Source organism: Bubalus kerabau, chromosome 2 (assembly GCF_029407905.1).
Source record: "Bubalus kerabau isolate K-KA32 ecotype Philippines breed swamp buffalo chromosome 2, PCC_UOA_SB_1v2, whole genome shotgun sequence".
Classification (NCBI taxonomy): Eukaryota; Metazoa; Chordata; class Mammalia; order Artiodactyla; family Bovidae; genus Bubalus; species Bubalus kerabau.
In genome coordinates this window covers 28,039,362-28,052,637 of record NC_073625.1, presented here as the reverse complement: position 1 = coordinate 28,052,637, position 13,276 = coordinate 28,039,362, and the positions used below count along the sequence as shown (strand labels likewise).

The 13,276-nt window shown below is 39.5% G+C and overlaps 1 protein-coding gene across 1 annotated transcript; it reads left to right on the top strand.

Annotated features, from left to right (window-relative positions):
• Positions 1–310: 310 nt before the first annotated feature.
• On the top strand, positions 311–7,655 carry ZFP42 (ZFP42 zinc finger protein). Its single transcript, XM_055567323.1, has 2 exons — positions 311–466; positions 5,086–7,655. The coding sequence occupies exon 2, from the start codon at positions 5,181–5,183 to the stop codon at positions 6,078–6,080; it is 900 nt and encodes a 299-aa protein (XP_055423298.1). The 5' UTR covers positions 311–466; positions 5,086–5,180; the 3' UTR covers positions 6,081–7,655.
• Positions 7,656–13,276: the final 5,621 nt, after the last annotated feature.

Below are 13,276 nucleotides of genomic sequence, written 5' to 3'. Positions count from 1 at the left end.
ATTTGATTCTACTTATGTTCATTTGTTCAGTAGAGATTTACTTCTTGCTAAACTGGGCGGTAGGGATTCAGAGGCTTTTTCCCACGTGGCAGAGGGGTGAGGGGCACGGATGGCGTGGGGAGTCGGCCCTGCCCCTGGGCTCCCGGTTGAAGGTGACCCAGCACGGGCAGGTCAGACGGCCAAACCTACCTGAACCCGGGGCTGAGTCACACTCACCTCCACGCCCACCGCTGCCTGATCCCTCAACCTTCCTGGGGGTAAGCCTTCCCTTGGAAATTCGACTAATCAATGCAGAGTTGAAAAGTAGGTGTAACCTGCGACCAACAAAAGGAGGGTGGATCCAAGCCTTGGAGCATAAAACCAGGTTGATTTTAACCCTGTGTGGGGAGCTCTAGTAGCAGTTTCTTCTACATCTTACATTCGAAAGGACTTGGAATAGGAGATAGAGTGCCTCACCATAGCATGGGTAAGTACTGTTCAGTGGAACTGCTCTTTTTCAGCTATTGCAGAAGGGGTGTGTATTGAGTTCACTATTTAAGATGCATTTCAAACCGTATCCCTATCAAAAAAATTTTTGAAAATCACGAATGGGAACCGTTTTATCATCCTAGAACCAGGTGGGGAGTGGACTTTGGCCGGTAGACTTTCAGTGTTTAAACGGCCTTAAACTACAGCTGTTTCGGGCCAGCCACTGGCCTCAAACTTTCAAACCAAAGTAGGAAACTAAATACACTCTCAAGAAAGCAAATGCCTGGTTGAAATTTCCTTGAAATTGCATTTTTAAATTTTGTTTCAAAATGATACTGCTTTCATTTCAAGAAACGGCTAGGTCTATTTTATGCTAACACGTTTAAATTATTATAAAGAGAGTAAACTTATTTTCCCTTTCTTTCCTCTTCAATTATCTCTGTAAATGGCACTGCCATCCACCCAAAGGCTTGAGCAAAAATTAGTCTCCTCACTCATTCTTGATTCCTGTTCTCTCACCCACTTCATCCAAACCCAACAGCAAATTGGAAGACTATCTCCATTTTTCCCTCTCCCTTCATTTCTCCTCCATTGCCACCACAAGCTCCAAACCGCCAGCATTCTTTTCCTAGATTACTAAATAGCCTAAGGGATTTTTTTTCCTGCTTTCACTCTTGCCTGCCTTAATCCATTCTTCACAAATCGGCCTGAGTAGTCTTTCCGCCTAAGCATGCTAATTTCCTTGTTTGAAAGAAACCCCTTAATGGCTCCCTTTGGTTTGGGAACAACCTGCAAATAGCTCCCTCCTGCACGTCCCCAACCTTATCTCTGACCTCTGTGGCCTCCGCCCGCCATTTTGTGTAACAAGCATGGCTTTCTTTCCATCCAGCAAGCTAATCCCTTTGTGCTTTCTGCTGCAGCTTGAAAAGAACACTCTCCTTCCACCTCTTTCAGCTGACTAATCTTTTTCAGATGCTTCTTCTAATGCTTCCTTGGAAGCCTTTGCAGACATTCCTTTAAAAGATAGCCTCCTCTATTTTTCCTTTTATTGGTTTCATTTCATAGCGTTTTTCTCAACCGGAAACTATTTGCCATCTTACAAAAACTTTACATTTCTATCACACACAGATAGAGGTTCCATGAAAACCAGGGACTTTGTATCTTTTCTGCTGCCTTAAGAATCAGCTCTGGGGGAATTCCCTGGCAGCTGAGTGGTTAGGACTCCATGCTTTCCCTTCCCTGCCATGAGCCCAGTTCCATCCCTGGTAGGAGAACTAAGATACAGTAAGCCATGCGATGCAGCCAAAAAATATATTTTTAAAGAGTTAGCACCTAACAATGTTTGCTACTAAATATTTATCGAATAACTGAATAAGTAAATTATGTACTTTGGAAGTAATTTGAGAAATAGAAAATATAATATTTAGTCTCATGCCATTAAGTAATATGTGTAACAACCAGATTTTGTCTTCATACCACGCTTAACCAGTACTACCACCGGAGAGGATGTAGTTGAATTAATATATAATGTATACATCATTATACAAAACTAGTGAGTGCTGGGGCATGTGGATAAGACACAGAGCCTTAGAGCTTACAGACTGGTAGGAAAGACAGATCTGAAATAATAAGAACCAAGTGGCTCTGGCCAGTGTACAGTAGGGAGCTAGGAGAGCATTTAGCTTTGAGACTTGAATAGAGACTGAGAATCAAGTAAAGCAGGCCTGAGCAAATGCTGTTTAAGCAGAGATTTTTAATTCTTGGTAAATAGCTTGGTATTTATCCTAGCTTTTTTGGGGGGGAGGGAGGATATAGTTGATTACAGTAATACTATGTAAGTTACAGATGTACATATGAGGCTAGGTAGTATTTTGCTGAGAGGAAAGAGCTTAACACTTTATTGAAAGGAGAGTTTATTTGGCTGGAAATTAAATAGAGCTGGAGATGGCAAGAGATAAGTTTGCCGAGAAAAGCTGGAATCAAATGAATTGCAGCTACTTTAAATGAGCTGATTGAGGGAGTGGGCTATTGTGGTCTTTCCTACTTAAACTTTAGGCCTGTCACTAGTGGTTTTGCTCCAAAAATGCTATATTCACTAATACAAAATGAAATAGAAATTATTTTTTAGCTATGAGAGCAAGATTTTGTTAGGCAAATATTCCTGGATACAGTCTCCTTGATTGGAGAGAATAAATAATAATGCTTATACCATTAATTTTATTATTAGGAATATAACATATATAAACAGCTTCATAATATTTTTTAAAAGGCATGTTTAAAAATAACCACCTCAAAAGAATCATGCTATTTATTTTTGGCAAAAGAAAAACATGCAATAAAAACAACATGCACTTCAGTTGGTAAGGGAAGGGTTTTAAATGTTTTAATAAGTATATAGTATAGAAATAAATATTTATTACATTTAAACCTCTTCCCTGAGCAATTTATATATAAATTTGACATACTTACATTTATATAAAATACCTATTTTACTTATATAATATGTATATATAAATGCTTAAGAAGACATTTAAAAATCTTCCCTTAGCAATTTTAAAATATCATATAACATTTATATTTTGTGTGTGTTTGGCTAAGGCATGCAGGATCTTAGTTCCCCAATCAAGAATCAAACCCTCACCCCCTGCATTAGAAGCATGGAGTCTTAACTACTAGACCATGAGGGAAATCCCCATTTATATATATTTTATACAAATAAGTAAATTTGTATAATACATATATAGTTTATATAGTTATATATTTACATATTATTTATTTATACATATATAAGTATATATTATACAAATATAAATTACATTATAATCCTATACATTATACAAATTTGTATAAAGTATACAAATATACTTTAGTATATATTAGTATATACTAGGAAAAGGTAATGGCACCCCACTCCAGTACTCTTGCCTGGAGAATCCCATGGACGGAGGAGCCTGGTAGGCTGCAGTCCATGGGGTCGCAAAGAGTTGGAAACGACTGAGCGACTTCACTTTCACTTTTCACTTTCATGCATTGGAGAAGGAAATGGCCACCCACTCCAGTGTTCTTGCCTTGACAATCCCAGGGACGGAGGAGCCTGGTGGGCTGCCATCTATGGGGTCGCACAGAGTTGGACATGACTGAAGTGACTTAGCAGCAGCAGTATATGCTAAATATATATATTTAGTATACATATACTGAGTATATATTATATACTAATATACATACTAAAGTATATTAAATGTATATTTACTTTATATATAAATATGTATGTGTGTGTATATATACAGTGTTTAAGAAGACAAGAAAGCATGTTTTGTTTTCATTCTGTGTATTATTTTACCAAAAGTAAATGACACAAAATTTTGAGGTGGTATTTTTTAATATGGCTATTTAAAAATAAGCAGTTGATTTTCATTCCAGTACTTTCACATTTGCTCCTTTTTAAAAAGCACTTTTGTTCCTACAGCAGGACATCAGGCTAAAATTAAGAGATCTTATAAAAGATCTTTAGATCCTTTGCTTAACTGCTAAACAATTATAACAATTAAGCAAAGGGCTCTTAGGAAGAATATAATCATGCGGCAACGCTCATAATGCTACTTTTAGATTTTTTAAAAAAATGATCAAAAACCATTTGGGGCCAAATTCTCCTGTGCCTTTATTTTGACTTGCACTGATAGGAGACGGGAATGCGTGGATCTCATGTGGTTTGTTCTCTGGATCCCCATCTTCTAGAACAAAGGTGGGCAAGCTACAGCCACGCACCAAATCAGTCTCTGCTGTAAACTGCCCATCCTCCAAGTACCATCTAGACTGCTTCCATGCCACAGTGAGAGAGTTGAATACCTATGACATAGGCCCGCAGGACCCGCAAAGCTTAAATCTGTCTCATTACAGAAAAAGTTTGCTGCTCTTGGTGTAGAAGAGTACCTGGCACTTAGCAGGATCCTATATTTACTTACAGAATGAATACAAAAGTGAACTAACAGCTTACATGAGCGGTCAGCATTTGCTCTATGCCATGAAGTGTGCTGAGCACTTTAAATGCAGTATTTGAATTTCACAGAAGAGTTACATAAGAGTGTAGGCCTGTCTTGCTCCCTCACCTCCTTCAAGTTTTTAATCTGCTGCCACTCCCTCAGTCAAGGTTTACTTGGAGCTCCTTATTTAAAATTGCAAACTTCTGCTTTCTACCAGTCCCTTGGCTTGTTCCATATAACATACAATGTATGTTACTTATTTTTTGTGCCTAGGAGAGCATATACTCTATGAGGCATCCATTTTTTGATGTATCTACTCACTGGTCTCTCAACCCACAAGTAGCCTAGAATAGGGCTAGTACATCGTGAGTGCCCAGTAGACGTTAGCTGATCAATTAGAAAGGTCTGATAATATGTGGGGGGTACCCAGGAAAGAAATGGTTATGATCCAAGTCTTATGTACTTCATAACTAATTCTCTTACTCTCTTGGAGAATTAGTCAAAGATGTAAATGTAGTGATTCTATTGCTAGAAAGTGAGTTCTAGGCCATTTTTTGAGGTCATTTTCTGATCATGGCTGGAATTGAGACTATATTAATTGGAATACATTTCACCTAATGACTGCTATCTCAAACAGGTGCTTGCTGAAGACAATTCAGGCTGATCACTCCCACCCAGAAGCGGTTGATCTATCCTGGTGTAAACCTTCAAAGAGGCAACTAACCGGACACCATGGACCAGCAACTGAAGAAAAGGGGAACGATACCTAGCCAGAAAGGCCTGGGGAGAAGAGCTGCCAGCGCGGACAAGTCACTGCCAGCCCAGCGGGAACCTCCCGACACGACATGCATCTTAGGTGATGAGGATGTGTGCTATGAGGCTAGCTTCCGGGTTGTCGAAGATGCTACCTTCTCTGACTGTTACATAGAGTGCATAATAAGAGGTGAGTTTTCTGAACCTGTCGTGGAAGAGGACCCACTCCTTCAGCCCTTTGAACGTCTGAAAGAAGGATCAGAACAAGACGTTTCTCAACAGGTTCTTGCGGCAAGCTCACTTCTTGAATGTTCCTTGGAATACATGAAAAGGGACACAAAACAAGAATTTCCTCAACAGATGGTTGGAGAGAATTCACTTGTTGAGTTTCCTGAGTACAAGACAAGCAAGAAGCTTCCTCCAGGAGGAATACCGAACATGGACTTTTCAGAACCTAAACAGCTCACAGGATGCACTAGGAGGCCAAGTACAAATAAAGAATATGGTGCTCCTAAAAGACATGCTTGTCCTCACAACGGATGCATAAGAGAGTTCCAGAATAAAAGATCCCTGAGGAAGCATCTCCGCGTTCATAATCCCCGAGATCATATGTGTGCAGAATGTGGGAAAGCCTTCAAGGAGAGTGCAAAGCTAAAAAGACATTTTCTGGTTCATACTGGCGAGAAGCCATTTCCGTGCACTTTTGAAGGGTGCGGAAAACGCTTCTCCCTGTCCTTCAACTTGCGTACACACGTGCGCATCCACACTGGGGAGAAACCTTACGTGTGTCCTTTTGTAGGCTGTCGCAAGAAATTTATTCAGTCAAATAACATGAAAGCCCATCTCTTGACTCATGGAAAGGCCAATATGAGTCTGTGAGAAAAGATTAAAAAATAATCATCAAACAGGACAGGCATATATTAACTAAAGAGTTACTGGGAACAAATATGCCTCATTGATAATTGGTTCAGGAAACAATTTTAAAATCAATATTGCAACCCTCAAGCCATTTTATTTTTTATGTTACTAAGATGCTCCTCTAATCTGAGGTATAATTTTAGAACTTTGTGTAGAATTACAGCATCCTTCTAACAGTAAGGTCAGTAATGAACTTACTTCAAAATCATAATACTTAATATCTTAACAAAGTGGATTTTTGGATATGAGACTTAATGTCTCATACTATAAATAAGAAATTGACTTTTACTTTGTAGTTTTCAATCATTTAGCTTTTTCCTTTTAGGAATATACTTCTTAATACAAGTGATAATTCTAGAGAATGAAAATTTTGCAATAGATTCTCAATAAATTAATGCATAGTTAAAATTTTTCAAGTTAAGCATATTATTTAATCATTTTATTTTTATGATTGTATCAAACCATGTTAATCATAGTAGATGTAAATAGTTAGCTGATGGTGTCAATCCATTTGAATCCATTTTAGATATTTTTAAATAAAAGGAAATAAAACCCCAGAAATGTATTAAATCTGTATTAAAAAATCACAGAAGTGTGCATTAAAAAGAGATATCATTTAGTTGTCTTCCAAATTAGCAAAATATGGTAAAAATTGATTCTTTAGTGTCAGTGAGATGTAGGGGAAAGTTACTCTCCTACATGGCCGGTTAAGGGATAAAAAGCCATTGGGGAGGGGTGCACCAGCCAGTTTTCTGGAACTGCCATAACAGTACCACCAACTGGGTGACTTAAACAACAGATATTTGTTGTCTCATAGTTCTGGAGCTATAAGTTCCAAAAAAGGTATCAGCAGTAGATGGTTCCTTCCTAGGGTTGTGAAGATAGACTCTGTTCCAGATGTGTCTTATTGGCTTGAAGATGACTATCTTCCAGGTTATGTGACATGTGCCTGTATCTTCACATCATCTTCCCTCTGCATGCTTGTGTTCAGATTTCCTCTTAAAACCATATCAGACAGACTAGATTAGAACCCACCCTGATGATGCCCTCATTGTAACTTGGTCTATAAAGATGACTATCTCCAAATGAGGTTACATTCCAAGGTACTGGGGGTTAGGATTTCAACATGGATTTTTGAGGGTGCACAGTTCAAACCATAATGAGTGTTTTTTTAGGCCAAATAATTTCTAGAATTCCATTTTACAGAATATGTGCACTAATGTAGATAATTTGTTCAAAGATGTTGACTAAAACATGTTTTAATAGTAGTCTGATTCATAATTCAAATGTCCATTAAAAGGGAACAAGCTGCATAAATCTTTATTCAGCAGGAAATGTGCAAACATCCTTAAAGGAAGCTAGGCTGTAAAGGGAAAGAAAGAGGTCCACAGCCAGAGGGAAGCCATAGGAGGAAGTATGTACCATGAAGAACTTTTCAGGGGGGAAAAAATAAACACACAATATATAAACATATCAAATTGAAAGTTAATCTTGCTTTTAGAAATGCCAAAAATAAAACTATATGTATTTTTTTGTTGTTGTTGTTTTTTTTTTTTTTTAGGAAAACATATCAAGGACTTACATTTTTACTTAAGAACAAACTCATTACTACTGCGGTGGTGGTTTAGTTGCTAAGCTGAGTCCAACTCTTGCAATCCCATGACTGTAGCCTCGCCAGGCTCCTCTGTCCATGGGATTCTCCAGGCAAGAATACTGGAATGGGTTGCCATTTCCTTCTCCAGAGGATCTTCCTGACCCAGGAATCGAACCCAGGTCTCCTGCATTGCAGGCAGATTCTTGACTGACTGAACTATGAAGGAAGCTTCGATAGGACTAGGTAAAAGGCAGGATTAAATAGAGAGCGGTCAAGACTAGAGAAATTCAACGGCAAGGTTTAGGCTGTAAACTTGAGAGCTGGGACTCAGAACATCAGGAAGGATCCCCTGTGTGTGCAGGCTGGTCTCCTTCAGAGACGACTCTGGAGCTGAAGAGGCCAAAGTCTCAGTATTTATAACCCTAACGTGTAAATGGACAAGGAGCATCAGCCTGAGAAAGTGTGTATCTGGATTCCAAGACTAAGTTAAATTCTGACCTGAGAGTAAGAAGTTACTTGGCTAGCCTCCTAACTGTTCTTATTTGTCTTTTGTCTCCAGATACTGGCATTTTCCAAACCCCAAATCCTGATCAATAACTATTTTTGTTTTCACACTGATATTTAGATTCATAGCATGTATCCTTTCTTTTTTAATTTATTTCATGGCCAAATACAGTTAAAGTTAACACTAGAGAAATACACTCTGCAAAAAAACTTCGGTATCACTGTAACATATGGGGCATAATTAGTTAGCACTTAATAAATTATGGAATGAATAAATGTATAAAAATGTACTTTAATGTGTTTTTTAAAAACTAATTACAGGGCTTCCCTTGTGGCTCAGTGGTAAAGAATCTGCCTGCCAATGCAGGAGACTCAGGTTCAATGCCTGATCCAGGAGGATCCCACATGCTGTGGAGCAACTAAGCCTGTGCCCTACAACTTCTGAGCCTGTGCCTTAGAGCCCTGGAGCACAGCTCCTGATGCATGTGTCCCAGGGCCTGTGCCCTGCAACAAGAGGAGCCACTGCAGTGAGGAGCCCGTGCCCTATACTGACAGCGGCCCTGTTCTCCACGTCTAGAGAAAGCCTGTGCACACCAACAAAGACCCAGCACAGCCAAAAAAGAAGTAAATCAATCTCTTCTCAGTTAAATGTCACCAAAATTATATGTATTTTAAAATAGCTAGTAAAACACTACTTGTTTTTATATAAAATCTGGCTATACTAAAAGAAAGGTGGAAACTAGAGAAGGGTTTAATTACCTATGCATACATCAACTCTTACTCCCCGATAGTAATCACTACACAAAAAAGCTTTTTTTTAATGGTCATTTTTGTAAATAGTCAAAATTATTTGAAATCCCATATCTTTTTTTTTTTTTTGGTCTTCCTCTAAAAAGGACAGGAGACTGAGGGTCTGTTCAACTCCTAACATCTTAGATAATGAAGAACTACCTTGCCTTGAGAATTATATCAACCAAGGCTATGATTAGATAGTTAACAACATGTTAAACCACTTACTTTCCTACTTTAGTTTATTGTACTCTCTGTGATATGTGCACACGTCTCCCAAACAGTCATATTTGATTTCTGTATTTCACCTTAGCTACACTGTGCACTGGTGGACATAGGATTTCCCTTCTATTCTATCCAGAAAGAACTCTGCAAAAAAAATTGTCAGATTCTTATATTACTTTCCTGCCAAATATGCATGTGCAGAAATCTGTGTGTGCTTATGTTTTAATTACCTAATGCACTAGCTCTGACTGAATAAATTGCATGGTTACATCCTACATTGGACACAGAACACTGCAAGTTATATTAAAAAACCATTATATTTGCAACTCTGAGCAAGAGACTATAATTAAAAGGCAATTGGATGAGATTAGCTCTGAGAATACAAGAATTTAAGTAGGATTTGGTAAATGAACATTAACGGTTAACATGTGCTTTTTATTAGATCTTTTGCTTCTTTTCTCTATGACCCAAGGGTTGAATTTCTTTCATGTCAGTGGATCAGACATGTGAAAACACCTGTACAAAGCTATGCTTTACAATGTGGCTAAAGTTATGTACATAAAAAAAGCCAAAATAACTTTTTTGACTTCAGTAAATCAAGGTATTAGGTGAGCCAGAATGATACCCTGGGCATTAATAAACTATTTTTAATACTCCTAAGATCTCAGGTATGGGTCATAAAAGGCAAACTACATGCTTCCTGCAACTGCATATGTTGATAATAAAATACACATGCAGAAATCAAAGAAATACAAGTTTAGTGAGTTTTGATTATCATGGCCATTAAATATTTTAGAACTTATTAAAGTACTGAAGGACAGGGAAGCCTGGCATGCTGCAGTCCATGACGTAACAAAGTGTCGGACAAGACTTAGAGACTGAACAACAACAAAAGTTATACACAATAGATGTAATAGCACCTCATCTTTATCTAAGACAGCCAACACATCTGCAAACTGCTGAGGACTTAGCATGGTACTTACTGATACTTGGCAGGGGGCAGTGGAAACCTCTGTGCTTATCAAATATATATGCCTAAAAGATTTTATGGCAGTTTACGGATGACTGCAAATTCTTTGCTACTCTTCCAGTTGAGAGTTGGTGTCTGTGACCCTTTACCTTGAGCTCTGCTTGGTCTACTTTGATCCACAGGGTGCAGTGTCACTGATGATACAATAGCTAAGCCTACTTCAGGCCTAGCCTCTAAGAGACCTGGCACCTACTGCCTTGTTCTTGCCAAAACCAACTGTCAGCTTAAGAAGCACAATTACCTGAAGACCACCATCCCAGGGAAAGCAGCAGCTACTGCAACAGGAGCTGATGCAAGCTGTTTGCATAGGCCCAGCAGGACAAGACATGAAGACAGCAAGGCGAAGGAATCCTGACGTGCCAGGGATTCAAATCAAAGAGCTGTCTTGGAAGGATCATCCTGCCACACTCACCCCAGGTGACACCAAATCAACTGTAGGGCCTAGAGGGCCCTTTTCCAAATTTCTCACCCACAAAAGGATGAGAAAAATAAGATGATTTTTTTTTTACATAGTGACTATAGTTTATAATTTGTAAAATTAAAATTTGCTAAGAGTAGAACTTAAAAATTCTCATCATATATATATCAGATCAGATCAGATCAGATCAGATCAGTCGCTTAGTTGTGTCCGACTCCTTGCGACCCCATGAATCGCAGCACGCCAGGCCTCCCTGTCCATCACCAACTCCCGGAGTTCACCCAGACTCACGTCCATCGAGTCAGTGATGCCATCCAGCCATCTCATCCTCTGTCGTCCCCTTCTCCTCCTGCCCCCAATCCCTCCCAGCATCAGTCTTTTCCAATGAGTCAACTCTTCACATGAGGTGGCCAAAGTACTGGAGTTTCAGCTTTAGCATCATTCCTTCCAAAGAAATCCCAGGACTGATCTCCTTCAGAATGGACTGATTGGATCTCCTTGCAGTCCAAAGGACTCTCAAGAGTCTTCTCCAACACCAGAGTTCAAAAGCATCAATTCTTCAGCGCTCAAGCTTCTTCACAGTCCAACTCTCACATCCATACATGACCACAGGAAAAACCATAGCCTTGACTAGACGAACCTTTGTTGGCAAAGTAATGTCTCTGCTTTTGAATATGCTATCTAGGTATACACATACATATATACAATCATCACAATGTAGAGTTGAAATATCTTACAATTTTATTTGTCAATTACAGCGCAAACAAGCTGAAAAAATAAACTGGTTGTTTTAAGCCATTTGAATTTTGGGGTTAGTTCATTATGCAGCAATAGATAACATACTTTCCACTTTGGAGATAAAATCTGAATTTCATAGTCTGCTTTATATTTCTGTGTTGTGTGTATATATACATATAGATTTTGCTATTTTACTACTTTATGCCAAAATTGTAAAGGGATTTTTAAATTTATACAGACCTTTTTTTTTTGGCCATGGGATTTTTGGGATTTATGGGATTTTTATTCCCCAACCAGGGACCAAACCTGTGAGGTTGGAACATCTAAAGATCCCACTAAAGACAACAGGGTAACAGAATACAGCCTGTGTTCTCACGTCACAGGCTTCAGAGAGATCCCCTGTTTGGGATCCAGAGTTAAGAAGTTCCACTGATTCCTTTCATTCTCACCTGAGACCTGCCTAAGGTTTTTGTGTGTCAGTGGTAGTCACTCAGTTGTGTCTGACTCTTTATGACCCCATGGAGTATAGCCCACCAGCCTCTTCTGTCCATGGGATTCTCCAGGCAAGAATACTGGAGTGGGTTGCCATTTCCTCCTCCGGAGGATCTTCCTCACCCAGGGATTGAACCTGGGTCTCCTGCATTGCAGGCAGATTCTTTACCAACTGAGCCACAAGAAACCCACTTATTCCCCTAGTTTCTAACTTGAGTATATCTAGATGTCACATTTAACTAGACTACACTCAAGTTATCCCAGATGGGGGTACAGAGTAGAGACAAGAGATAACCTTGACGAGGTTGGCAAGAAACAAATTTTGAAGGCTTCATAAATCATTTCAAAGAACTAGAACTTTTTCTAGTAGTGAATAAAGGAAGCATTAAAGTCATTAGCATAAGTTATATGATCAAATTCACTTTTTTTTTTCATTTGGGATGCAGGGTAAAAGAGGATTGAGGAGAAGGAAATCTGGCAGCATAATCCACAGGAGAGATGACGTGTCTTATCAGGTATTTTATTTCCAACACAGGCACAGAACATAATATATTCATGGATGTTTAAATGCTTGACAGCATGCATGTGTGCTCAGCCCTGTCCAACACCTTGTGGCCCCATGGACTGTATCCCACCAGGATCCTCTGTTCATGAAATTTTTCCAGCCAAGATTACTGGAATGGGTTGCCATTTTCTCCTCCAGGAGATCTTTCTGACCTAGGGATTGAACCCACGTCTCTTCTGTCTCCTGCATTGGCAGGTGGATTCTTTATTGGCAGTACCACCTGGGAAGCCCAAATGCTTGACTAGACAAAGCTAAAAGCATTTCCAAGCAGTAGGGAAACCTCTGAAAGTGACAGATGCACTAAACTTCACCTTCAGATCAGATCAGTTGCTCACTCGTGTCCCACTCTTTGCAACCCCATGAATCGAAGCACGCCAGGCCTCCCTGTCCATCACCAACTCCCGGAGTTCACTCAGACTCACGTCCATCGAGTCAGTGATGCCATCCAGCCATCTCATCCTCTGTCGTCCCCTTCTCCTCCTGCCCCCAATCCCTCCCAGCATCAGGGTCTTTTCCAATGAGTCAACTCTTCGCATGAGGTGGCCAAAGTACTGGAGTTTCAGCTTTAGCATCATTCCTTCCAAAGAAATCCCAGGACTGATCTCCTTCAGAATGGACTGGGTGGATCTCCTTGAAGTCCAAGGGACTCTCAAGAGCCTTCTCCAACACCACACTTGAAAAGCATCAATTCTTCGGCGCTCAGCCTTCTTCACAGTCCAACTCTCACATCCATACATGACCACTGGAAAAACCATAGCCTTGACTAGACAGACCTTTGTTGGCAAAGTAATGTCTCTGCTTT

Coding starts and splice junctions, on each gene's coding strand:
- ZFP42 (XM_055567323.1), top strand. CDS start 5,181: ATGGACCAGCAACTGAAGAAAAGGGGAACGATACCTAGCCAGAAAGGC.